Source organism: Notolepis coatsorum (assembly GCF_963971535.1).
Source record: "Notolepis coatsorum genome assembly, chromosome: 1".
Lineage (NCBI taxonomy): Eukaryota > Metazoa > Chordata > Actinopteri > Aulopiformes > Paralepididae > Notolepis > Notolepis coatsorum.
In genome coordinates this window covers 294,658,513-294,686,135 of record NC_140165.1, presented here as the reverse complement: position 1 = coordinate 294,686,135, position 27,623 = coordinate 294,658,513, and the positions used below count along the sequence as shown (strand labels likewise).

The window sequence follows — 27,623 nt, the reverse complement described above, 5'->3', positions numbered from 1 at the left end:
TTTACTGCTACTTTATTTGCACACTGGTTGGATGCCAAACTTATTTTCGTTGGAATGTACTTGACAACTATTGTATAATGACAATACATTTGAATAGAATATAATAATGACAATGGTTCTTGGAAATGGCTATAGGAAAAACTTGCAGTTGAACCCTTGCATTGAAGAACCATATGACTCCATTATTATACTCCTTATTTAATTTATTCCATTAACATTATGACTCCATGTATGTGCCGTTGTAAATTCAGTCCAAATCACAAAAATAAGTACTCTACTGTCTTTGACTATGAATGAACACGACACTATCTTACCATCTTTAGATAAGTCAAGTCAAGTCAAGTCAAGAGTTTTATTTGTCACGGCATACAAGTATACAATGAAATGCGGGGGGTCTTGCCCGCAACAATGTGCATAATACAATAGTAATATATAATAAGAATCCAATAGAACGACATTGTGCAATAAAACAAGTAAACAAAGTAGGGCATATCGGTATATGTACATGAGTTATTTACAGAGCATGGTAGGACATGCTAGGTCCTGTGGTAGTGCAATACACTGTTAGCTACGGATGAGGCACTGGGTCTTTATGTACACTGTTATACAATGCTATATTATACAATCTCAAGTTATACTATACTATTCTTAAAGTGACCTTTCCTTTTGTAAAGTGACCATAAGTGTGAGCGTGTGCAGCATGAGTGTGTGTGTGCTCATGTTAAAGTGGCTGCTAGTGTGTGAGCGTGTACAGTGTGTGTGTTGTGTGTGTGCTCATGTGTGCTTGTGTGTGGAGAGTTCAGTGTTCAAGGCTCTGATGGCCTGGGGGAAGAAGCTGAGCCGAAGTCTCTCTGTCCTAGTTGCAGGTGTTCGCAGGCGTTTGCCTGACCGCAGCAGCATGAACAGGCTGTTGTTGGGGTGGTGAGGGTCTTTCATTATTCTGCAGGCTCTGGATTTGCACCTCTTGTTGTATAGGACCTGCAGGGGTGGTAGTGCAATACCCGTGGTACGCTCGGCTGAGCGCACCACTCTCTGTAGGGCCTTCTTGTCCTGTGCCGTGCTGTTTCCATACCAGGCAGTGATGTTTCCAGTCAAGATGCTTTCTACAGCTCCGGAGTAGAAAGACTGGAGTATCTTCCCAGATACTCTGAACTTCCTTAACTGTCTCAGGTGGTAAAGGCGCTGCTTCGCCTTTTTTACGACTGAGTCTATGTGTGTTGTCCATGTCAGATCCTCTGAGATGTGGACCCCCAGGTACTTGAAGCTGCTCACCCTGTCCACGGTAGCCCCGTTTATCCTCAGTGGTGTGTGTGTCTCCTGCTGTCTCCTCCTAAAATCCACGATCAGCTCCTTGGTTTTACCAATGTTCAGGAGCAGGCTGTTGTCCTGGCACCAGCGTTCCAGTACCTCAACCTCCTCCCGGTAGGCCTTCTCGTCATTGTCCGAGATCAGCCCCACCACCACTGTGTCGTCCGCAAACTTCACTATGGAGTTGGAGCTGAACTTGGCCACACAGTCATGTGTGTATAGTGAGTACAGCAGGGGGCTCAGAACATAGCCCTGGGGGGACCCGATGCTCAGGGTGATGGTGTTGGAGGTCTGACCCCCCACTAGGGTGACCAGATGCAAAAAGTCCAAAAGTGGGACAACAGTAAGATTTTGGTGGGACAAAGTGGGACAACAGTAAGATTTTGGTGGGACAAAGTGGGACAGATAGAAAATGTAAATTTTTGTATTAGAATAACTGCCATGGTCTTCACTGAATAGATTTAAATCAAAGGTTAAAGGTTAAATCAAAATAAATACAAATTAAATACCACCTAACATCTGTTTTGTACTGTGTGATAGACACTTGTTATCTCAGCTGCAGTGACCTTGTCCGTCTGGCTATCATTGTTTGGTTTAAAAAGAAACGTATGTTTCTTTTTGGTGAGCCACTTTCAAGTGAGACTCACGTCCACTGTGGCGCTTCAAGTCGTATTCTCCTCCATGCGCAATTGAAAATGAACTATGACACAAAACACAGAAAGCCTGCTGCGGATGGCCTGCCATCTGCCTCACCCAGTCATGTGTCGTTTGCCAGTCTTGGTTGTAACTGCAGGTTTCTTTTTACTGCTTTCCATCTTGAACTAGTTTGCTTGTAATGTTGTTGTGTTTTTTTTTACCAATCAGATTTGCGATATGAGGTAGCGTCACGACTCAGTCTCAGTCACGTCACAAGCAGGCAAGCAGCGCGCTAAAGTACTATAACCAATCAGAGCAATGTGTGTGGACAAGAGGCGGGTTGCTACGTTTACTGTCTGTAGGGAGGGGCTTTTAGACACATGTTTTTTTTGGCTTCGAAAAGAGGGACATCCTCTCAATATGAGGGACGCGGGACATTTGGTCAAATGGTGGGACAGTACAACCAAAAGGGGGACACCTGGTCACCCTACCCCCCACCCTGATCGCATGGGGCCTTTCACTCAGAAAGTCCAGTATCCAGGCGCTCAGAGCGGAGCTCAGACCCAGCTCGATCAGCTTGTCCACCAGTCTGGTGGGGACTATGGTGTTGAACGCAGAGCTGTAGTCAATGAACAACAGTCTCACATAAGCCCCCCTTCTGATGGTCTAGGTGAGAGAGGGTGCTGTGCAGTACTTGAGACCGCATCATCAGTGGACCTGTTTGGCCTGTATGCAAATTGCATAGGGTCCATATCACTGGGGAGGGAGGCACAAATGTGATCCTTGACCAGCCTCTCAAAACATTTCATAATGGCCAGATAATACATTTTGAAGACATTGTTCCTCTGAAAACTTCAATCTAGTTATATGGTTCTTCGTCTGAGGTATAGGCCTACTGAGTTATATTGTTCTTTGTCTGAGGCGCTCGATTATCGACCTGAAGATGTTAAATAAATATACTTTAGGATTATGGGGATGTGATTTATAGACTCTTCGATTCGGCCTATCATTCCGCCTTCAGATTTATTACTGGTGATAGTTGTGGTACTCAGTCATCATTGCATCCTGTGTGATAAGCTTGGTTTGTTTTATCTGGCAGAGAGGCGTATCCATTGGTATTTATTTATCTATAAAGCCCTCATTGGAAAGTTACCATCTTACATCACAAACTTTTGGACCCTATTTATATGCAACTAGAATGACTCATGCTTCAACAGAGTCTGTTCTGAATTTGGAAAGTATTTTTTTTACTCTCTTTCAATATATACTGTTTTAACTGTTTATTCCTTTTTTATTTTATCTTGTGTTTCTTCTTGTTCATTTAAAAAAGTATCTCTCTCAAACTCATTTAACTCAGGTTTCAATGAATAACCTAGATTAAAAGGTCGATATATTTTCTTTTTCATGTTCTCAATTTTCAGCCCCAAATGGCCAATCATGTCTGTTGAATTTGATTCCTCAATTAGCATCAAAACTTGATATAGTAACTGTCCTATCCTTAGCCTGCCCCTTTCATGCTTGTGCACTCGCTTGCATTAAAATAAGTGGAAACTGAATGATTAATGTGCTTCTGATGCTTATGAGCTAATATTTTAAGACAAGCTAAAACACAGGGGCAGACGGTCAAACAAAGAGACAGAAAGGGTAATGCGTTCAGATTAATAGTGGTATACTATGCACAGGCAATTGAAGGCAGCTAACTCTAAAATACACATGCTTTCTTTGGGACCATGTTAAATCCAGCAAGGATAGAAAATGCTGTTTGTTTATAAACTAAACCTTCATCTTTTCAAAAAATCTGTGAAGACAGGGGGGCAGAAGGGTGACAGACAGGTCAAACTAACTGTTGGTATAAACCCCCGAACATACAATAATAATGTTCCCGTGTAATATGCGACGCGACATGAGGACACGCTTCTCTGCATTAGGAACCTGTGTCAGCACATTGTCCCCCTCTGCTGAACCCGCATGGTCAATCAATTCTCGCTGCTTTTCAGAGCACATGAGTAGAACTCTCAGAGGTCCAATGAATGACGAGGAGTTGACCTTCAGGACACATGGGATTGATTCTCCCTCCCGCCACCATCTTGGTAATTGGCTTCGTAAAGTTCTGCTCTGAATTACAAGCGCGCCGCGACGAAGAACGCATGTTATTACACTCAAGCGCTTCATTTTACAGTTTACAGAGGTTTACAGTTCAGATGGGGGGGGGGGGGGGGGGTCCACGGGAATCTGGTTAAATGGATGAAAGTAACATCAGTATAATAATAATAATAATAATAATAATAATAATAATAATAATAATAATAATAATAATAATAATAATAATAATAATAATAAATTTATTTTATATAGCGCCTTATAGTATCTCAAAGCACTTTACAGACATTGCATTACAAACAGTACATGGACGTTCACAGTAAATCACAGTACATGGACATGGACATTCACAATGACAACATGGTGGGGAATCTGCAGAGAAAGGGAGACAGCTTTATAGAGACAAAAATAAATAGGATAGTACAGATGTGTAAATGTAAGTGATGCAGGGGTTGGAGGGTCAGGAGTGAGGGACAGTAATTCAAGTAAACTTTGAATCACAATGTATTGATAATGAACTATTGATTTCTTGTTTTTGGTGATGAACACATTCTTCTGTGGCTTGTTTAGCCCTTTCGGGGGAACTTTATTTGGAGTATTTGGAGTGGTTTGTCCATAGATTTCAGTGAACGGTATAGCTATATAGTGTTACATTGTCATTCGAATATTCAGTTCTCAACCATTCTATCCGACGTGAGATCCACACAGACACAGCCGCCGAGGGCTAATGAGGTGAACGTGGGATGACTAGTGGTCTGCACTGGCCGATTCCTTCTCCCGCTCAGAGAGTTGTCAGGGGCGTGAGGGGCCCAGGATTATATTTTCCGCAACAAAGGTGATATGGGTATAGCAGTTTTTATCTGACGCTGGAGTGACACGGAAGGCTACTGTGCAGAATTGGACAAAATCCACCCAGCAGTATGTTAAACCATGTGTAAAATCCTCACTATTGGCTTAGAAAACGATCCCTGGCCCGAGCAACTGCTCTGCCCTCTGTCTTTAGTTGTGGTTGGACACACTCATTTCTCTACTACACTCATAGGAGCCCTGGAAGGAAGAGTGATGTGCTGCTGCCCATTACCCCGTGGCCATGCAGTGATGATTGCACACCCCATCCTCCAGATCACAACCTTTAGGGGGGAAACCAATGGCAACCTGCCTCTCCTTTGCGAACCATTTCACGAGCTGTCTTCATTCCGTCTGTTTATTCCTACTATTACCCCTCCACATTCAGGAAAATGTTTTTTTATTTTATTTTTTCAGGAATGAAAAGCGCCCAAGGCTTCACATTAAATAGATGTGTATGTGAACATGTGAATATTGACAAAACATCACAGACTGACTGACTCGGTGTGTTGGGTCGCTGTTCTTTCAGCACCACCCGCCCCATTGTAGTGTGTAGTAGCTGGCTATACTGTCGGCGCTCAATGCAAAACTTTATGCACAAAACACACAATAGAGAGGGCAACCATATGTGTATCATATTCAGTGGAGGAAAAAAAAGGAGAACCGTGTCGGAAACATGTAATTGACGTTAAAACAGTGTAGTAGTTTTGACTATTCGCCTGAGCTAAAGAACTATATTTCTTGTTGTGTTTCATTGGCAAAGGCGTCTTCATTAGTCAAAAGCGTGGGCGGGACTCTGTTCTCTGCAGCAGCGAGTGAAAGAGAAAGAAGGGAATAGAGAGGCAGAGGCAGAAGCTGCACTTTACCCGACGAGCATCTCCTCTGTGCCTCCGTCCTGCTTCTCACAGTAACTGTGCATCTCACTGCCCCCGGATCTGCGAGGAGGACCAAACACAGCGGGACTTGACTGGACAACAGAGTTCATTCCCAACCATAAGGTGCCAATGTAACTCAGCTCAATTATCGGTTTATATACACGTCTCTCTACCTGGATAAAGCCTAACCTTGTTGCGAGATAAAGAAGAAAACGTGAGTGGAGTGACTGCCCCGCATCATCGTTATACTCAAAGGAAACGAGAAGAATATGATTCTCAAGCAGCACTTGGTGTTCATCCTCTATAGCCTGTGTGGAAGCGTCTTCAAAGGTGAGCCTATTTTCTTTTACAGTCGGGCGTGGTGGTGGTGTGGGACTGCGTGAAGTGCAAGACACATGTAGTGCACCTTATAAATGCAAAGGCGGCTTTCATTTTTCTTTAATGCGGATTTTTTGCGTTGATCGGCACAGTTTGAAGTTTTAGCATTTTTAGGCTGTTGTGAATGGGAATGTCTTTCATTTGAACCGTGCATGACCTCGAAGCAGAATGCGGGTGCACAAGTTTTGTATGGGCGATAACTTGGATGCTATACCTCTGTTTTTATTTATTTATTTTTTACAACGGACATCAGCCGCGAAGGTATATCGCCTGTGCGTTATTATTATTGCTGATTGTGGAGAAATACAACAAATGTGGGTATAGGCCACATAGGCTAAGACTGGAGCCTGAATACTTGTACAATCATTCAGAGGCGAATGACCTTAGGCAGTGTGCACAGTTTATAGTGTCACGAGAAACAGTGCTGTTGTGAATAACTGAGCATTTTGCATTTCCCCGTGAAACTGGCAGTGGCGCACTAATAATGCATGGGAATCTCCAATCTTTCTCTAAACTGTTTATTTTGACACGGATGTCATTGTGACTTGAAGAGACGCGATGCATATGGGGGGCTTAAATGATTTAACCCCTTTGAAACCGGGCGCATTGCATTTAAGTTGTGGTCTTCATAATGTGTGAACATACTTAGTGATAGTTACCCCCCCCCCTCTGCCTCTCTGATAAATTGTTCCTAATTGTTGGCTATAATGTGGTGTCCGGCCATTTAGGCTTCCGACTCAGTCACTCGTCGTAACTTGTGATGCTGGGATGCTGTGACACGGGCTGATCACGAAGGAGCTCCCGCACTCTGCAGGCAGCATCAGTGTCTTTGTGACAACTCCCCACCGACTGTCCCGCTCCTGGACAAGCTTGCGCAGCCACCGCCCTTTATAAGCTATTGCGCAGATGACGCCTATATAATAAGCGAATCAATAAGCCATATTATCAGTCATAATACTATTCATAAGAGTAATAATGTCAAACACCATAGGGCTGTTTTTTTCCCTTTTTTTTCCTGTTGTGTTTTTACATGTACCATATCGTCGCAAGTGAAATCACTTTACATAGATAACCCTACTGTATAATAACTACTGCATATTTACTTATTAGATATGTTATCATTGTCATCACAAGAGATATGGTTTTTGGGTTTGCAAATGGAAGAACATGATGTTTTCAAACATTATGGTCCTATAATAATGTGGTTCAATATTCAGAGGCAAACATGCATAGCAGTAAAGGAAAAAATAAGTCCTGTGTCACAGCCAGGCCAGTCTCAAAAGTTTTCATCTTGTAAAGCTCTAATTGCCATTCAGGTTAATTGGTATTTCAAACAGGGGGTATTTTTGATCACCAGTTAAAATGAGCAATTGCCAGTGTCTGGTATGGCCTATATGTCCAAATAAGACCAATTGGAAACATGCAGAGCAGATATCCAAGTGTGACACAAAAAAGTGGTTTAAATGGGAATGTCTCCCATTTTAAGAATGGACTTATGTTCCTCCTGTACACCAGGACAGTCTACTATAGATTTTGACACGCACCACTCTCTCCTAAAGCTGTGATGTCACCCGGGTGTAGGGATGGTACACTGACAGTGAATGGGGGTTCTGACTTTTGAGGCCATACAAATTGTGTGAGCTCTTACACCCAGGCCATGTGAGGTTTAAATAATGGTTCAAACCCCTGTCAGCAATACTATAAACCTAATTTGGGTAGTGAATTCACACAAACATCACGTGTGGCCATGACAAAGCCAGAGCCCCTTTAATTGTCTATGGGTCAGCCCCATATTGTACATCCAGATGATGTCACACGTTGGAGGGTTCTCTCTGCTTTCTAGCTTCAGGAGAGAGTGCATGGGGCATATTCAGAAATACTTAACGAATTGTCCTGGGGCACAATAAGTAGCTACTGTACATTATGTCAACTCTTGGGTTGAGAAATGGGTGGCGTTCTCCTTTAACTCTTTCTGCGCTATACCCGAGATTTCTCTGGTTTCAAATCCAACCGTTAAGCGCCAACCCTGAGATTTCTCGGGTTTAGATCCTTTTTTGTTTCCCCATTCTAAACACTCACGCGGACCTGCCTGTGTCTCCCTGGCACCGCTGCCTACGTTATAATTGGAATGACGATCGAATCCCTACAGGTGGCAGTATCGCCTACCTTTTGAACTGGGGCTCTAAGGTGTCTTTCAGTACTGAGGTACCTCCGGCTGCAGGAATCCATTCCCCCTCAAAGTGAATCAACACACAGCTATCTGTCGCCGATCTGCCCGCCTGAAACCTATTGTTTCCCGTATTATAGCCAGACCCAATGCACACGAGTAATGGCGATCGCGATGGAACTACACAGATTATTCATTTTGGAGTACCTTCTGACTAAGGTAAGGTCTATTTTAGGTATATTTTACCGAACCTAAAACATGCTTTTGTATTGATCAGAGCGTTGTGTTTTACCGAACCTAGAACATGCTTTTGGTAATGATCGCAGCTTCATGAAACGACCCCCCCCCCCCCCCTTGATGATTTTGTGAAGAAACATATATATATGGTACATCCCTTTGATTTGGAAATAATATAGGTTTCAGGCGAGAAACCCGAACGATTTGCGCATATGCATATAACACGGCATATCTCACTATCTAGAAAACGAGACTGGATTATTTCTAAACGGGGCGATGTTTAGCGTGGAATAGCGCACAAGCGAAAGTATGTAGAAATTAACTGGTTTGTCAATGTTGGATTATAAACAGTGCCTGTCAAATGAGCCATACTATTGTCTCCATAGCTATAATACAGAACACACGATGGGTCCGCAAACATCGCGAAAATGGTCAATAACGCTGGTGCCATTGAGTAAAGATGGGAAAACAGCGTGGCGCTCAATGAGTTAAGGTGAATAATTCCCATAGGAATGTAGGTGTTGCTGATGCTTGTGGTGCAGTAGCCTAGCAAATAATACAAATAATTATAAAAAAGAAAAAAAATATATAAGAGATATATATAAAGTAGACCCAACCTTTATCTTCGTTTTGGGTTAACATCCCTAACATTATTTAATAATAAAACGTTGCTTAATCAACACCGTGGGAAGCGTGAACATCAAAGAAAGTCCTCACATAATCAAAAAGGTCAGAGAAACATCCATTGGTTGTGACATACTGTCCCATAATGATGTGACACCAGATTTATCATAGGATTAAATTGTCACATAGGACATCGCAGTCACCAAATATAACACAAATATCTGTGGAAGAATTTTGGTGTTTTGCTGTTGCATGGCCAATAGTCTCGCTTAGCCAGACCTCTCGCCACAATATGTTACACTACATTAGCACTGTGCCAGTTCCGGAGAGAGATCTGGCTGAACCTAGTATCATACCGCTATAGGGGGGAAAAACGCTCTGTCATGTTTGTTTTTCTTTAAACCAATCACAATCATGTGCCCTCACATAATAGTGTTGCATTTTGTGGAAGGGGAGGAGAATTCTGACTGAAATAGTCAGCCAATGGCATGCCTATTGCCACAGTCTATATCCTGTGATTCAGACTACATGGTATAATCCTGTTTATTCAAAATCTCTGTCAAGATTAAGGTCAGTACATCAAGGTTATTTTGGACAAAGAAAACTCAAGTGGACCAAAGCTTTTACCCCTATAGGCCTGGGGAGTCACAAGATGGTACCCGCCTGTTTCCAGATTCATTTTCTTAAGAGTTTCTTCAATTGGTCTGACATTTGACGGGAGCAGAGTTGAGCATATCAATGAGATCCACGTTTTTACATACAACATTTAAAAAAAGTAATGGGTACAAGACTGTGTACTAGGGCTGGATGGTATGATCTAAAATATAATTTGCATAGACAGTAACGCTATATATCACGGTATATTCATTTATCTTAACACCTGCACAATAAACTGGACTGGTCGAACAACACAGAGGACCTCTACAGGAAGGGACAGAGCAGGCTGTTCTTCCTGAGGAGACTCAGGTCCTTCAATGTTTGCAATAGACTGCTGCAGTCATTCTACCAGTCTGTAGTGGCCAGCGTCCTCTTCTATGCTGTGGCATGCTGGGGGGGGGGGGGGGGGGCTACATCAACTCGAGGGACACCAACAAACTGAACAAGCTGGTGAGGAAGGCTAGCTCTGGGGTGGGAGTCGAGCTGGTCAGACTAGAGGTGATGGCAGAGAGGGGGATGAGAAGGAAGCTGGCTGCTATCCTGGAGAATCCCTCCCACCCCCTCTACGACGAGCTAGTCAAGATGAGAAGCACGTTCAGTCACAGACTCATACCCCCCCGACACTCAACTAACCACCTCGGCCAGTCCTTTATACCAGCGGCCATCAGGCTCCACAAAAGTGGGCAGGGACTGCTGCCAGACATACAACAACTATTAATATATATATATATATTTTTTTTTAATAGTTTACAATAATAAAATAAAATCATTATTTTTCATCTCTGTGTTATAATAATTTTCTCCCTCCCTTTTTTTTGTACAATTTTCTCCCTCTTCTCCTTCTCACTCTCTCTCACTGAGGCAGTCACTGTATGCTCAGGCTCAGCATTATTTTGATTGACATTGAGAATTTGAGAATATTAGGGCGGGTTGTCTTTTTCTCGCGTCCACATTGTGGTTGGTTGTGGACTCCACAACCAATTATTAGCCAATAAGATTCGAGCTTAATAAATGGGTTGGGTTAATGCCTACGCCTTAACACTGCCGCAGCCTGGCAGCCAAGCACTCGAGTCTTCAAATGTGCCGCCCTGGGCGAGAAAGTTTCCACCGATTGACCAATCAAATCACATTAAAAGCTAAACGTGACAACAACAACGTCATCGCCTCGCGGGCACCTTGAATTCTATAGTACTGTAGGTTGCAATCATGGAGGAAGGAGATATTGTCGACTAGCTTGCTTGCTAGCTAACGTTATGTTGTAACATTAAGCGAGTCTTGTGAATGTCTAAACAAACGGCATTGTTTGATTGATTGATTGAAAACTTTATTAACGACGCAATGAAGCATATAGCACTAGTTAGAGGGGAAATTCGGATTCTTCTCTCGGATTCATTCATTGAGCAGAACTGAAATAAATTCGCTCAGCTGCAGAAAAGTTGAGGAGACAATACCCACAGGACTTGGAGGAGAACTTTGTTTAAAAAAGAGTTTTGCCACTTTTCTTTACTGTCTATTGTCTACACATTTAACAATGGTGAGTAACCGAACAACTTTTCATAAGTGATGCCGCTGTGTGTGTGTGTGAGTGTGTGTGTGTGTGTGTGTGTGTGTGTGTGTGTGTGTGTGTGTGTGTGTGTGTGTGTGTGTGTGTGTGTCATAGCATACTGTGTTATTTTTTGATGGGCCCGAGCCATACTGTACATGGTCTGCTTTTTGATCATGGGCTGCCGAGCCCGAGCCATACTGTATACTGTATGTCGGCAATATCTTGACATATTCCTATTCTATTAATAATCGCAGTCCTGACTCCTGTGTGTGGACTGTGTTGTGGCCGTGTTTGTTTACAGTCTCTGTATGCACTATGGCAAGTATTTCATATCTTAACCAACATTGCAAGACGCTTATAATGGGAGGGAGGAAGGAACAATGGGGATAATGAGAGACAGAGAGCAAGATACATACTAGGAGATAGAGAGAGAGAGGAAAAAGATAATTCATTGTTCACCTTATGTAAACAAGACTAAAGTATTTTTCTGGTCTGCATCCTCCTAGCAGTTGTCTGTATTGAGCCATACTGTATTGTTATTTAGTGTGCATTTTTATTTTGTCACAATATTATTTGGCTTAAAAAAAAATGTAAGTGAAAAAAGTGATAAAAAAAATATATAAATACATTTAGTAATTTCTTTTTTTGGCATCCTCTGTTATTTTACCCACGCGACGCCACTGCTGTACTCTTGTATTACTAGGACATATTTCACATAGTACAGAGGTATTTTAAGAACATTCATTGTGCAAATAGACACAAATTTAAAACCTTTTCTCAAGTTACTTACACAAGTAAACAGTTGTTATGTCAGTCAGTTTTTTGTCATCCAAAGGACAACTTGTTTCTTCCCACCTCTGCGATTCACTCCATGTTTGCGGAGGACACACTCTTTTGCTTTGTTCATTTTCCAACATGTGTTTTGTTTTTTGATGATAGAAATTATTTGCCACCCTTTGCAACCACTGTCTTCCGTCATAATTAGCATTTAGCTAAATAATTAGAATTTGCACTGCACCTTTTTGACTAATTCCTCTTCTTCGTTGTGAGCTGTGCATTCAGACATTTCTCTGTTTGTAATGCTGCATGTTGATTGATGATTCGGTGGCGCTGGCTGGTGACAATGCTGGCTGATGATGATGCAGGCTGATGACGGCGCAGGCTGCACGGCGCGCACATTGCATTGCTGCCTCCCACCGAAATTGTCAAAACAACAGACAGAATCCACTATTGAAATTATATTCTCATGATTACCAAGAGTCGTTTGTTTTTAAACGCCGTAGTTTTCACGTTTTGAACGTTTTATTCATAGCTACAATGAAAACAAAGGTGGTGGTGAATGCCTGCGAAAACAAACAAGAATGACCTGGAGTGAGACAAATGTCAAATTAGTTGTGCTTTTGTGATTGGTCGAAGATTGCAGAGGCATATGGTACTGTAGTTGTTACCATGGAAACGAGTAAAGATTACGATATGAAACACACGCCACATTTTCTTCTCATTATGCCCATTTAGACCAGGTAGACCTATCAGTTTGGAAGTCTCTTTTCTATTTACAAAATACATTTATAGAAAAGTTGCTTTACTACAGAGTAAAATTAGCCCATGGTCAGCTCTGTACTTGTCATCAGGCCAGAGATACAGACCTAAGCTACTGCACATCCAGCTTCCTGCTTTACAAAGGACTAGGCTGAGGCAAACAAGGGTACAGTAGGCGTCAGACAATGCCAGCCAAAAGTTGCCGCTCCTGCCAAACACACATGGGGTGGGAGGTTGCTCGAGAGACGATCAAAGTACAGTCTCAGGAAATTCCATTGTTGTAGTTCTTCAACATTTTGTGTGGGTAGAGCTACATGTCATCATGACACAGAGCTCTGCCAAATCAGCACCATCTACTGCCGATATTTCTGAGCAGAGATTGCTTTGGCCAGTCACATAGAGATAATTAGTTAATTATGCTTCAATGTGGTAAAGTTTCTTTGCAGTCGAATTTCCCTTTAACCCATAAAAGACCACGGAATCCCACAAGTCAGGCACATTAAAATGGTGATTTCCAAAACAGGAATTACGAGGTTAAGACCACATGCAGACAGCAGCAATAATGCTATTTTCACTCTCGTAACAGTTGGTGCTTATAGGCTCTCTCAGTCTCTAATTGTACCTTTACTTTCAAATGGCGTTCTCTTTTTCTTTTTTTGGTTGGATCTAGGTCTATTGAATATCTCATATCTCAAAACAAATACACATTTGGCCCCCGGAGAAGCTAAACCCCTAAATGTCACATAGCTTTGAGACTACAGGGAGCCTTTTAAGAAATGCACGGGTGCATCTCCTGTGGGCTGGAATAATCGGGCTGCTACAATAATCTGGCTGAGTTGTAGGCAAGGTATGGCAGAGGAGGGTACTTTACATTCAAGCATACCCCCCCCCCACCCCCCCTCACTGCTAAGGGTTGCCTTATCCCTGTAGAATGGCTGTACAGTAAGCTCCTGAGCACTGGCCACGGAGCTGCGCTGTGTACCACTGCATATGAATAATCCAGTAAAAAGGGGGACAACTGTGTTCCAAAAGAGCAGCAGCTGCCCTGCTTATTCTTGTTGACAGATATACATCTGTAGGGATAAGCCTCAAACCAGAGGCAAATGTCCTCAGACAAGCAGGGAATGGAGTATAAGATTAGTTGCTGGCTTTCCCTACAATTCCTTCTGCTGTCAGTCTCCCTTTGCCATGCTCTTTGTCATAGCACTTTTATACACCGTGGCCCCCTTCCCTCCCGCGAGTGGGTATAGGCTTAGCTGCAGAGTTGATGGACTGTAAGGGCAATTAAGTTACAGAGGGTTTTTTGCCCCTGTTTGATTGAAAGAGGTGAGATTTGCCTGCTCTCCGAGTCACCTGTGTAGAGGAGATACTCCCGATAAGTTTAAAGCCATGGTTGGTCATGCTGCAAAGTGGTTAAAGCAGTGCCTACGTCGTCTTCGGGGGGCACCTGAATGGGCAGCCATGCTCAGTCACCTTACATGGGAAATCCATCCATCCAGAATTCATACAGTATGTATTCTCCTGGACAGTGCACTCAATAGTTGCGATTTGTGATGTCATCAAACAGCGCTTTCTGAAGTTGTTTGGGAAGCTGACTCCCATAGACTGTTTTATATCTAAATATCTAATTTGTATAAATATGGTGTTTCCACCAAATTGTTCAATAAACGACTGAAAATGGCTTAGCAGCATTTCTACACCGGTACCCTGATTAACAATGCAAGGATATATTACTGTAATATGCAAATCAGCAACACGCACTCATTGATATTTACCATTCCAAGTCGGCAGGTTATTTTCTTTCATCACTGTGTCAATACCTACTCAGATTTCTGTGTGCTGAAGATAAAGGTGTCGAGTTACCACCTAATGGCCCAAGGTTCAACCTATTAATGACTTCACACATGCAACTCAGATGTCAGGGAAGTACAGAGAAGAGAGAAGCTCTTCCTCTCCAGGGGAAGAATGTGAAGAAGGTGCCCTGGAGACAAGTTCAGCACAAATAACAATCTGTATAGTAGGGCTGTCCCCGACTAAGGATTTGGATAGTCGACTATGATTGGCAGAATATTTATAAAAAAATAAATAAAAAAAAATTATAATTTTTTTTTTTATCCTTCCATTTGGGCTGTGGGGGGTGCTTAATGTCTGAAGGAGTCAACGGAAGCCTTCTTCTCCTCTGCAAAAGCATGCAATTGGTCCACTGATGGATACATCTTGATATTTGTCTAGTCTAGTGTGTTCATTAGATGGGTGAAATCCTCTTTCAGTGCCTCTGTGCCTGTTTTCGTAGGCAGTTAGCCTCTGGTATGCGTGCCATTAGCCTTAAAGGCCTCTACATGCTACAGCAACTTCAAAGCAACTTCGACACAACATCGACAAAGCAACGGTGTTGCAGACACTCTACCTTTATGCTTCTGCAAAATCAACGCGCAGCCTATGTAACATTGTACCCCGTATGTAGCTAGGTTCCCTAGATAGATGACGCTTCCCTTCTCAACCAACCCATTGATAAAAGCAGAAAAATAAGCATAATTTTTACTTCCGGGCGGGGGGTTTCAAAATAAAAGAGCAAGTCTAAAAGCACCGTAAATACGTTTATTTTTTACAATATCTAACGTTACACGAACCTAAACTAATCTAAAGTTAGTTTAGGTTCGTGTTAACGTTAGATTATGTACAAAATAAACGTATTTCCGGTGCTTTTAGTCGTCGCTCTTTTATTTTGAAATTCCCCGACCGGAAGTATTATAGTGTCTGTTGCTAGCAGCTTAACCTTTGTCAGCCGGTTCTTTGCTTTTTAACGTAACTTCATTCGTTTCCAATGGAGAGGAGAGAAAGACCGGCTCACATGCAGCTCAAACTACCTATTGGAATACATTAATTGATTGATGTTTAACTTGTCCCTGTGTGTGTCCAGTCATTTCGACTAGCAAACGTTGTATTTAACGTTAAAGTTACCTCAGGATACCATTGTATTTAGTTGGTTAGCTATGCAGCTAATGTGGATAGCATTTTGTATAGCACCAATGCTAGCTGGCTGGCTACAGCTTTATTTACTAAATTATGGAGGCTTTTTTATCGTCAAGGTAAGAGAGGATTTGTCATGATCAACTGAAGGCGTATGCTATGGAACAATATGTGCTTGGGTTTTCAGAAAAAGGCCAGCTATGTGACGCTAATTATTTAGCATCAACGCTGGCTGGCTACAACAATGGCGGATGGTATTCTCTGCGATACCTATATTATTCTATGACAGCCCCGCCCCCATTCGCTAACCAACCAATCACTGCTACGCAATATCAACGCAACGGTTGTTTAGGTTAGATTTTGGAGACATGTACGCAGATTCCTCGCAACACAGTCTACAAGACCCTAAACAACAACCGCGCTGAAATCGCGCTGATGTTGTGTTGAAGTTGCTTTGAAGTTGCTGTAGCATGTAGAGGCCTTTAGCCACGCTTCTAGGCCTATTTTCTTTTGGAAAGAATGATGATAAAAAAAAAAAAAAAAAAAAAAACACATATATATATATATATATATATTATTATTATTATTATTATTTTTTGTATTCGACTAAGAGGTTGGCAGTCGACTACGGCTCCTTTCGATCGATTAGTCGACTATTCGACTAATAGGGGTCAGCCCTACTGTATAGTCAAAGTCATGCCTCATAGAATAAAACATGTTTTCAAATGGAGGCAACCTTGAACCCCACGAGCAAAACCCGAGAAAATACTCTACTCAGTAATACATGTAGGTTGTTCCCCGAAATAAACTATCTAGCTACTAGTGTTATAGTGTCCTCAAAGGAAGTTGAAATGGCTCACGTCTGATGTGTTGGTTGTGTGGACTACATACTGCTCGTGGTTGGTTGTGTGGACTACATACTGCTTGGTGGTTGGTTGTGTGGACTACATACTGCTTGGTGGTTGGTTGTGTGGACTACATACTGCTCGTGGTTGGTTGTGTGGACTACATACTGCTCGTGGTTGGTTGTGTGGACTACATACTGCTTGTGGTTGGTTGTGTGGACTACATACTGCTCGTGGTTGGTTGTGTGGACTACATACTGCTCGTGGTTGGTTGTGTGGACTACATACTGCTTGGTGGTTGGTTGTGTGGACTACATACTGCTCGTGGTTGGTTGTGTGGACTACATACTGCTCGGTGGTTGGTTGTGTGGACTACATACTGCTCGGTGGTTGGTTGTGTGGACTACATACTGCTCGTGGTTGGTTGTGTGGACTACATACTGCTTGGTGGTTGGTTGTGTGGACTACATACTGCTCGTGGTTGGTTGTGTGGACTACATACTGCTCGATGTGTTGGTTGTGTGGACTACATACTGCTCGATGTGTTGGTTGTGTGGACTACATACTGCTCGTGGTTGGTTGTGTGGACTACATACTGCTTGGTGGTTGGTTGTGTGGACTACATGCTGCTCGGTGGTTGGTTGTGTGGACTACATACATACTGCTCGGTAGTTTGTCCGATGTGTTGGTTGTGTGGACTACATGCTGCTCGGTGGCTTGGAGTCACACTTTAATGAAAGGTAAACCTTGTCCTTTACATCCATTACACTGTTGTCATTTGGACTAGATTGCTAATCTCTGAGATTTTCATTTCAGTGGTATAGAAGCCAAAGGTGGTTCTTTCCAATTTCGTAGTGTTTATGCCAGGTAGTCTAAGGCCGCAGGGGTGTCAAACTCATTTTAGGTAGTGCGCCACATGCAATCCAATTCCAACTCACGTGTGTCTGTCATCAGACCAAATATTGACTAATAACAAAAGATTATCTTTGTATAATGGCAGAGTTTGTCAAGGACTGTGTTTGGTTATACGCCCTGATGAACGCAAAAGTGCTGTTGGCACATTTGATTCAATACTATTTCCACACATAGCACAATCGTCTCACGGGCCAGATTGGACCACATGGCTGTTCGGATCTGGCCTGCAGGCCGTATGTTTGACACCCCTGGTCCAGTGTCTGAATCTTTGGCCATGACTTATTCATAGTAGTACTAGTTCTAGTTGTTGTTGGTAGTGGTAGCAGTAGTGGTAGTGGTAGTAGTGGTAGTGGTAGTGGTAGTGGTAGTGGTAGTCGTGGTACGATAGTGGTAGTGGTGGTAGTACGATAGTGGTAGTGGTAAAGTGGTGGTAGGGTAGTGGTAGAGTAGTGGTAGTAGTAGTAGTGGTACGATAGTGGTAGTGGTGGTAGTACGATAGTGGTAGTGGTACAGTAGTGGTAGTGGTACAGTAGTGGTAGCAGTAGTGGTAACATGGTGGTAGTGGTAGTAGTAGTGGTAGCAATAGGTACAGTAGTGGTAGTGGTAACGTGGTGGTAGTGGTAGTAGTGGTAGTGGTACAGTAGTGGTAGTGGTACAGTAGTGGTGGTGGTACAGTAGTGGTAACATGTTGGTAGTAGTAGTAGTAGCAGTAGCAATAGTGGTAGTGGTACAGTAGTGGTACAGTGGTGGTAGCAGTAGTGGTAGCAATAGCAATAGTGGTAGTGGTACAGTGGTGGTGGTGGTAGCAGTAGTGGTACAGTGGTGGTGGTGGTAGCAGTAGTGGTACAGTGGTGGTAGCAGTAGTGGTAGCAGTAGCAATAGTGGTAGCAGTAGTGGTAGTGGTACAATGGTGGTAGTGGTAGCAGTAGCCTAGTGGTAGTGGTACAGTGGTGGTGGTGGTAGCAGTAGTGGTAGCAGTAGCAATAGTGGTAGTGGTACAGTGGTGGTAGTGGTAGCAGTAGTAGTGATAGTGGTACAGTGGTGGTAGTGGTAGCAGTAGCAGTAGTGGTGGTAGTGATACAGTGGTGGTGGTAGCAGTAGTGGTAGCAGTAGCAGCTGTGCTATGGTGGTGGTAGCAGTAGCAGCTGTGCTATGGTGGTGGTAGCAGCTGTGCTATGGTGGTGGTAGTGGTAGCAGTAGCAGTAGTGCTATGGTGGTGGTAGCAGCTGTGCTATGGTGGTGGTAGTGGTAGCAGTAGCAGTAGTGCTATGGTGGTGTTAGTGGTACTATACTAGATTGATCTCCAACAATGTAAAATTCCTTTATCACAGACAAACCAAAAGTAAGACACAGAATCAGGACACTGCTCATGAGACAGAACAGTACATTAGTAAAATAGATGATATACATTAACACTTTGATCGCCATGGTTAAATTCATAATTTACCATCCCTAGCCAGCTCTATTTGTCTATGGAGAAGTTCCCCTTCTTTGCAGGGCTATAACTTTTTAAATTCTAATGCTAAATTGACATTATTATGGCCCATTCAAAGTCCTATATATATTGTTCAGGGTGTATCAACGTTATACTTTTTCATTCACATATTCATACTAAAATACGGTCTAAAGTATAAGTATGTTTTTATTGTTTTCTGCAGCTTTCTCCAGAACTTGATTTATAGCCCCAAATGCATTATATTGATGATCAAATACAGTTTGGTAGCGATCGGTGCCAGATAAAAAATTTCAACTGGAGGTACTTCTAGAAGTTACTACGTATCATCTGATGTTGACCGGATGGGCGGGGGGTCGATTATAATTCCGTGGGCAACGTTATATCATTCATCTAGTGTGGGTCATATGGTCATCAGAGCAGTTAGTAAAGGACACATTGGAAAATAATGCTGGATCTTACCGTATCTTCCTCGCGCCGTTGGACGATCAGCTTGGAGTAGACAGTTTTCGATTATGGGATGTTGATCTAGATGAACCATTTCCAGGTTGTATAATACTATATACGTCCAAATAACATTGTTTATTGAGTTAGGGCGAGCGATTGATTATCCAGTGTGTCGAGATGGAGTCCGGCTAATGATCGCGAGTGCCCGGACGAAATATGGATGAGCACTTCCTGTTTGGCGCGTCACTTCCGGTTGGCCGATCTGCCGATCGGCCACCAGATGGTGCTCTTGAACCGTTAGAGAGTTGAGTGGAGATCAGCAGTATATCTCAGGTCCCCGGAGGAGAAATATGATTTCGATCACAGATTTTTGAAATATTGATATCAAAGACGTGTTACGGCGTCTTCGGCAGAATGAGCATGGCGGACAATGACGAGTTACGGCGTTTCCGGCGATTAAAGTGTTAATGATACATGAATTAATAGCGGCATCAACGTTGGTACTGTAGGACATTGCACTTATTCATGTAATTACAAGTACCAACAAAGTAACTGAGCACTCGTCCTTCAGATGAGTGTCTTTTATGTTTTCAGAGGAATAAATGTTTTCACACTTGACTATGGTCCTCATTCTCGAACATGTTCGTAAGTAGCTTTGTAAATATCTTGGTAAAAATGTCGTACCAATAAATTTACTAAAATCCTCCTCCGGATTCCTGAATGCGTCAAACGGTCTCCATAAGTGGCCAAAATCTTCGCAGCTGGGTTCCCATGAATGAAATACGTCACCCATTCTGCAAACTGAACTGAATTTGCATACACACACTCCGCCAGCTCCTTATAAGGCGAAGGAGGCGTGTGCAAAACGGCGAGGGCTGTGTGCAAAACAGCGAAAGGGTCAGCATTGCATCTGCACCATGCTGACCCATTCAACAGGTAGCGCAGAAGCGATTTGCAACTGATCTCAAAATTAGATTAGATTAAAATGTATTGTCATTATACAGCACAAGTACAATACACCATCCAACCAGAGTGGATCAATAAATGCTTACAATTTTAGATATATTTAATATATGTTGCATGTTTTCTGTATGAATGATAGATTTACTATATTATATATAGCCTATATTTCTGCCACACCCTCACACAACTCTGTCACTGGTGTTCTTTTAGGAATAGAGGTTTGACGTTTGGTTATGGAAAACCATTTGGAAGCTTCTAATATGGCTAAACTTTACTTCAATTTAGTAGGGGTGGGACGATACATCGATCCAGATAGATATATATATCGATCTATTATCAATGATCCAATAGGTTCGATGCAACGTAAAAAGATCGGTTCATATTGCAATACTGTTATTTTGAAAATCCTGTGGCGAGTCGTATCCGCCCAGCACAGCAGTAGCGTCTGAAACGCTGTGTAGACATTACAACAGAGCAAGGTTACATATTGTGCCTATTTTGCGACCCGAAATAAGTCCCTGTTGTTTTATTCCGCAACGGGTCAAATGCATCTAACATGCTTTGCATCCTCGCCATTTCTTTATGCCCACGTTGGGTTAAAGACTGAAATTAACGTTACATTAGCGTAAGCTAACAAGCTAACCCTAATCAGAGCCATAGAGAGAACAGCAGAGGTCCATTAGTGGGGACTGGGGAAGGGGGGGAGGGGCATTCTCCCTTTCTGTGTGTGTGTGTGTGTGCATTTGCGTTAGGAAAGACCAGATGAAGTCAGAGGAGTATATTATATTGATAGTAAATTTACTGAGGATGGACAGATAATGTTGATATTTAAACATAAAAAATACAATACATAATAAATGTATTCATGATCATCATGCAACATAAAACAATTGTAGGAACGGGTTGGGAGAGGAAGGGGTTTTAGGTTGCACGTTGTGAGTTCCAAAAAAATTTACTTAAAGTTTAAAGCTCAATATATAAAAACGTGGCACAGTGAACAGGAGGTCTATTTGTATTAAAAACAATAGATTGTTTTTCATTTAATTGTCTGGAAGAGCTCAAAAATAAAAACGTCAAATGATATTTCCGTTGCCTTTTTTGAGTTGATCTAAGTGTTACTGATTGTGTTAAATGGGCATATAATATCGTCTCATATCGATCGCAGGCACCTGAATCGAATCGTATAGTATCGTGGCAGACTTTGTGATATCGGCAAATATCGTATCGTTGTCCAAAGAATCAATATCGTATCGTATCGTGATGAAACTGGTGATTCCCACCCAGTTAACCCGCTTGAAAATCGTATGGAAACAGGGATCTAGAAGCTCTTTTCGAGACCGAAACATAGGACCCTTTTTCAGGAGCGGGGAACATAGGACCCTTTTTACGAGCGGGGAAGTATAGGTACGCCCCCTCCCCCCTTTTTATTGTGATGCAAAAGTCCCTCTCCAAATTATTTCAGTTGACATATGATCAGGAATGCATTAGCTGTTAAAAAAAAGTTTGTAAACATAGTTTGACGGCTTCAATTAATACCATACCGCTATAAGAAAAACCTACTTCAACAGATTACCTGCCCACTGGGCCAGGGAGTAATGCAGAGGTATAATTTTCTGAACAAAAAACTACAAACTTTTCTTATAGAGACTTGCTGCAGGAGAACAGGGGAGATCATCACACAGACTAAATGAGATTCAGAGGCTCATCCATAGCTGGGCACAAAGCCCACTTCAGCAAAGATGAGAGCCAAGAAAGCCTGGTAAAGGTCAGCACTGCAAACGGGCATACAATGGAGTATTGGGTTTGTTCTCGTGGCGAAACACTGAAAGGTAGCGAATGCAACAAAACTCACACCAAAAACACGAACAGCCATCCACCATCTCTCTAACAGACTCTAGTGGAATCTCATTTATCCTTATCGACTTATGAATTGATTGGGAAAATATGCATGTTGTTCGATGTGGTTTAGAGTAGGTAATGTTAGGTAACCCATATATATAAAACAGTAGATGCAACATTACACCATAAATTAGAAGAAGTCTTTAATTGTCATGCAGATTAACGTTAATGAGAATTTTGCAGTATTAATTAGGGAAGCAAATGATGGTTTATCTTGTGTCTCAGATTGGTTCCAGACTAATAAGCTATCGTTAAATGTAGAAAAATCGAATTTTATTGTATTTTGTAATAAAGGTAAAAGTTATTCGAAAAAGGAGGCAAAGTTATTAATCAGTAACACCGAAATCAAACAAGTAACTTCAACAACGTTTTTAGGGATCCTAGTTGATGATAAACTCAATTGGAAAAAACACATTGATCATGTTTGTAAAAAAGCAATGAAGTCAGTAGGTATAATTAGGAAGGTGTGTTCATTGATAAATAGAAGTTGTTTTTTAATCCTGTATTATAGTCTTATCTTTCCTTACATATCTTATTGTAACATAATATGGGCTAGCACTCATTCATCTCATCTTAAAAAAAATATTTTACTTCAAAAAAGATTTGTTAGACTGGCAACCCTCTCAGATTGATTTGAACCATCTGCTTCTCTTTTCAAGAAACTAAACATTCTGACTTTGTCTGAGGTTAATTCTTTACAGATATGTATATTTGTGTACAAATGCATTCATGATCACAATCTACCAAATGGTTTTAATCGTTTTTTTTCTTTTAATTCAGATGTTCATTCATATGTTACACGTCAGTCCAGGGACCTGCATAATTATACCTTATTGTGGTACTTCACTTAGGCAGTTCTCAGTGAGGTATAGAGGGTCCAATCTTTGGAATGCAGCTGATCCTATGCTGAGGAAATCTCCATCTCTGCTTATTTTTTAAAGCAAACTACAAAAGAATTCTCATATCCAAAAGTAGTAGATAGATAAATAGGTCTACATGTATGCATTTGGTTATGTGGGTGGGTATGTCTGTAGGCAGGTGGGTGGGTTGTTATATATTATTATGTACGCAGTATACAGTATATGCATGTATGTACTGTGTGTATGTATGTTTGTATTAACACGAAACATTTTTTAATGTATTCTGGTATTTTATAATATGCATATTTTTGTATGTTTGATTTTATAAAACAGGGGAAGTTCTTGATAAGCCTCTAGGCTTCTAACTTCTCCTTCACAATCGTTATAACTTATTATGTATTGTTTTTACTTCTGTTTAACTGTGTTAATAAACAAACAAACAAACAAACCCATATATATAAAAACAGTAGATGCAACATTACACCATAAATTAGAAGAAGAAGTCTTTAATTGTCATGCAGATTAACACACACACATGTGAGATGGGCGACCCACAGGAACACACACACATGCACTGAGTCGCCAATGAAATGTCTCTCTGCACTTTTCCCATCCCGTCGTCCTTCCCCCCAAGGGCAGCCGGGAGCAGACATGGGGGGGGACCATGGGGGCAACCAATCCAAGTGCTCCTGTTCATCTTCGTCAGGGACACGACAGCGTTAGCGATCTGTTCTGCATGTTTTTCCATTGGGTTTATCTTATTGGGAGGGGAAACCCTTGCATGCATGGGGAGAACATGCAAACTCCTCACAGAAAGGCCCAGGAGATACCCCACCTGGATACTTGGCAACGTGGCAACCTGGTCACGTGTATATTTCCCCCAACGGAGTTTCACTTCCGCGTTCGGTTTGCGCGATCTGATTGGCCACTGACGTTTTTTTCAGCGCCAATCGCGTTACTCCTAACAATCGCGCCAGCAGGCTGTTACCCTAACCTTAACCCTAACCTTAACCAACTAACCCTAACCTTAACCAACTAACCCTAACCTTAACCCTAACCTTAACCAACTAACCCTAACCCTAACCTTAACCCTAACCTTAACCAACTAACCCTAACCCTAACCTTAACCAACTAATCCTAACCCTAACCTTAACCCTAACCTTAACCAACTTCGAAGTTAGGCGCGATTGTTAGGAGTAACGCGATTGGCGCTGAGAAAAACGTCAGTGGCCAATCAGATCGCGCAAACCGAACGCGGAAGTGAAACTCTGTTGGGGAAAATATACAGGCAACCTGGTCCCCAAACGGGAATCGAGCCCAGGACCTTCTAGCTGTTAGCAACAGTGTTAACCATTACACCACTGTGATAACCGTCCGCCATCTTACCTGGGTCTGTAATCTTTTTGCCTGGTATTGTTTACAATAGCAGTGCAGCACCTACTGGACTTTCTGTTCTAAAAGGACTGATGACGCCAGGGAGGCTGGCGTAACACACATCAGTATAGAGTAGATGAGAGAAGAATTTTTTCCCCCCTACATGTGGGTCAACTAAAACTACGAAAAGTTAGTGAACTAGGTCACTTTACCGCTATAGCTAAGCTACATTAATGGAGCAGCTGAGTCAAGCTAACTTATGTATCAAAGATTATACATTACATTATCACAGATTCTTGAGAGTCGGGACATAACAATATGTATATTAGTAGGTGTGCTTCTCTCTTGTGTTTCTGATTGTAATTGGCTGCTAATATAGGCCATAATACTGAATCTATTTAGGAGTTCTACATACAAGGTATTGCTTAATTAGCCATTCAGAATACCGAATACAGTTCTTACATATTAAGTTCAGGCAAAATTGAAGAAGCTTCCAAGAATGTAAATGCACAATTATAAAGGTTTTAAGATTATCTTCATGATTGAAAGCACAATTTGTTTTCTTGGAGCTATTTGTTTCCCCCCCCCCCCGGTTCATTCTAGACAGCCACAGTTGTCTTGCACTCATTACTTTGAATGAGAAACATTATTGTTGTACTGGAAGAAACATACAAGGATTATAAAAACAACATTACGCCTCTTTCACCATTGGTTCCAATTACACCAAGTTTAGAACTGGACCCAGGGGGGTCCAGGTAAGATGGCTGCCGTATGGTCCAATACCAGAATGTCAATTGATTATGACACGTTGCATCTACTGTTTTATATCCATGAGGTAACCTGCCTGATCTGCCTATGGAAGATTACCTCGCAAATGCATGCAGCGGTTAATATCCATCTTGCTCAACGAAGCAACCTAACGTTACTTGTTACAAGTAGAACAACTATTTAGTCTACTGTATATACATCAAACTATGCATATCCTACTACTCTAAATCATAATTTAAATGTGCTTGTGAATAAATATATGAATAATACCCTATTATAATAAGAAATAAATATGTTTGATGGGCCCTGTAGTGTGGGGGTGACTAGAAGAGTGAATGTCCCTCCCTCTTTGTTGAAAATGCTGAGGTTGCGGTCTTTGGCCACTTACAAATATTCCTTTCTTTTTCTATTTTTAAATACAAAGCAGATGAACAGAAACAACACTAAAACAAACGGAGAAAAAAAAGAAAGTCGAAATAAACCAAATACATGAAAATAACACAAAACAAAAAGGGACGTTTGCCTTTCTTTCCTCTCCGTATTTTACAGTCGCACAAAGTCTGTCCTCATGGGCCACCATCTCCGCCTCTCCTCAAACCTTTCCTTCTGTTGTCTTAGTGCATACAGTACGTCAACCTTTCCATCACATCATAGATCAATGGTGGTCCACGAGGGTATTGCTGCAGGTGGTCCGTCCGTGGAAAATAATAGAAAATGTATATAATATAAAATTGTAAAACTGTTGTGTAATATAAAACACAGTATTATAGTTTGTTATTTTCTCAAATTAGGCTAATGGACCTGTCTCAAACCCTGCCCTCTTTTCTTGATCCTCCAATCACAACTGTCGCTTACCTCGGACAAACCAAGTTTGTCCGAGGTAAGCGACAGCTGTGATTGGAGGATCAAGAAAAGGGGCAGGGTTTGAGACAGGTCCAATCATTATTGGACTACATTTGTGTTGGAGGGGTGTGGTTAAATACTCAGGTCTCCAGTGTCGGAGACGGGGGGAGACGCGCAGAAACTACTGCTAATTTCCATTCCGAGACAACGGACTCAGTAGGCTACTTTGTTGGCGATGTGAAACATATCTTTTTCAAACCATTTGTTTTCAATTGTATCTGAATCTCTACGTATATCATAAAAGCCTGGCTGGCTGTGCGTATAGATTAAGTCCAGTGCGCGCTCCGCAAGTCAGACTGAATGGCGCTTAACGAAATCTCTCTCTCTCTCTCTCTCTCTCTCTCTCTCTCTCACTCTCTCTCTCTCTCTCTCTCTCTCCCCCCTCTCTCTCCTTTTTGGTTGCCACCCTTAACCTTCTGGTGGTATGGTAATGAAAGGTTAACCTTCTGTAGTGTGGTAGTGAAATGGTTAACTTTCTGTAGTGTGGTATTGAAAGGGTTAATCTTCTGTAGTGTGGTAGTGAACAGGTTAACCTTCTGTAGTGTGGTAGTGAAAGGGTTAACCTTATGTAGTGTGGTAGTGAAAGAAAGGGTTAACCTTCTGTAGTGTGGTAGTGGAAGGGTTAACCATCTGTAGTGGGGTAGTGAAAGGGTTAATATGTTATAAATATACTTGTTGTCGTCGTACCTTATATCTAAATCTATTTCCCCCAAATACACCACTTAAAACTTTTATGGTATTTCTGCTTCTGGTATTTTTTCCATGTACTGTACTTGTGTCCATAGAGGGAGGATGGATGGGCAATCCCAGAATATATGATAGCGGTTGGTGTCTTTATTCCTGTATTCCCTCCAACAGTCTCTGATAAAGAACCTGACCGTGTTTTTCCACTCAAATGTCTGCAAGTTAGTTGTTGTATTACAGTAACGTTCGCTTCCCGTTCCCATTTCTGCTTGATATAGACTGTACCGCGTCTGTCGGTTTCAGGTTCCGTAATCCATTGTATACCTTCGCTATAATCCTTCTACTCTGTTCTGAGTTTTACTGTATGCTGCTAGGAAAACCTCCAATAAGCCTTCTTCAACGGTTCTTATATGATCACAAAACACACTTGAAGATATCTATATAAGCCATGGTTTTCCAATGTCTCAGTTTCAGCTCCTCAATGCATTATATTGCTCCCATAGTATATATAATGGAATGTGAGGAAGGTTTCTTTACTTCAAGTACTGAATAAAAAGGTGGCCAGCAGTGTGCTGGCCTTGTGATACCCAGGAGGACACCTTGGATGGATATTACATATCATCTGGAAG

At 41.9% G+C, this 27,623-nt stretch overlaps 1 protein-coding gene across 1 annotated transcript in view; it reads left to right on the top strand.

Moving 5' to 3' along the window:
- Window positions 1-6,034: 6,034 nt before the first annotated feature.
- Window positions 6,035-27,623, top strand: part of cadm2b (cell adhesion molecule 2b) — a gene marked incomplete at both ends in the record, with an annotated part of 425,499 nt that continues 403,910 nt past the window's right edge. The window contains one exon of the mRNA XM_084328310.1: window positions 6,035-6,095. Within this exon, the coding sequence (XP_084184436.1) occupies window positions 6,035-6,095 (61 nt within the window). The remainder of the gene's footprint in view (window positions 6,096-27,623) is intronic.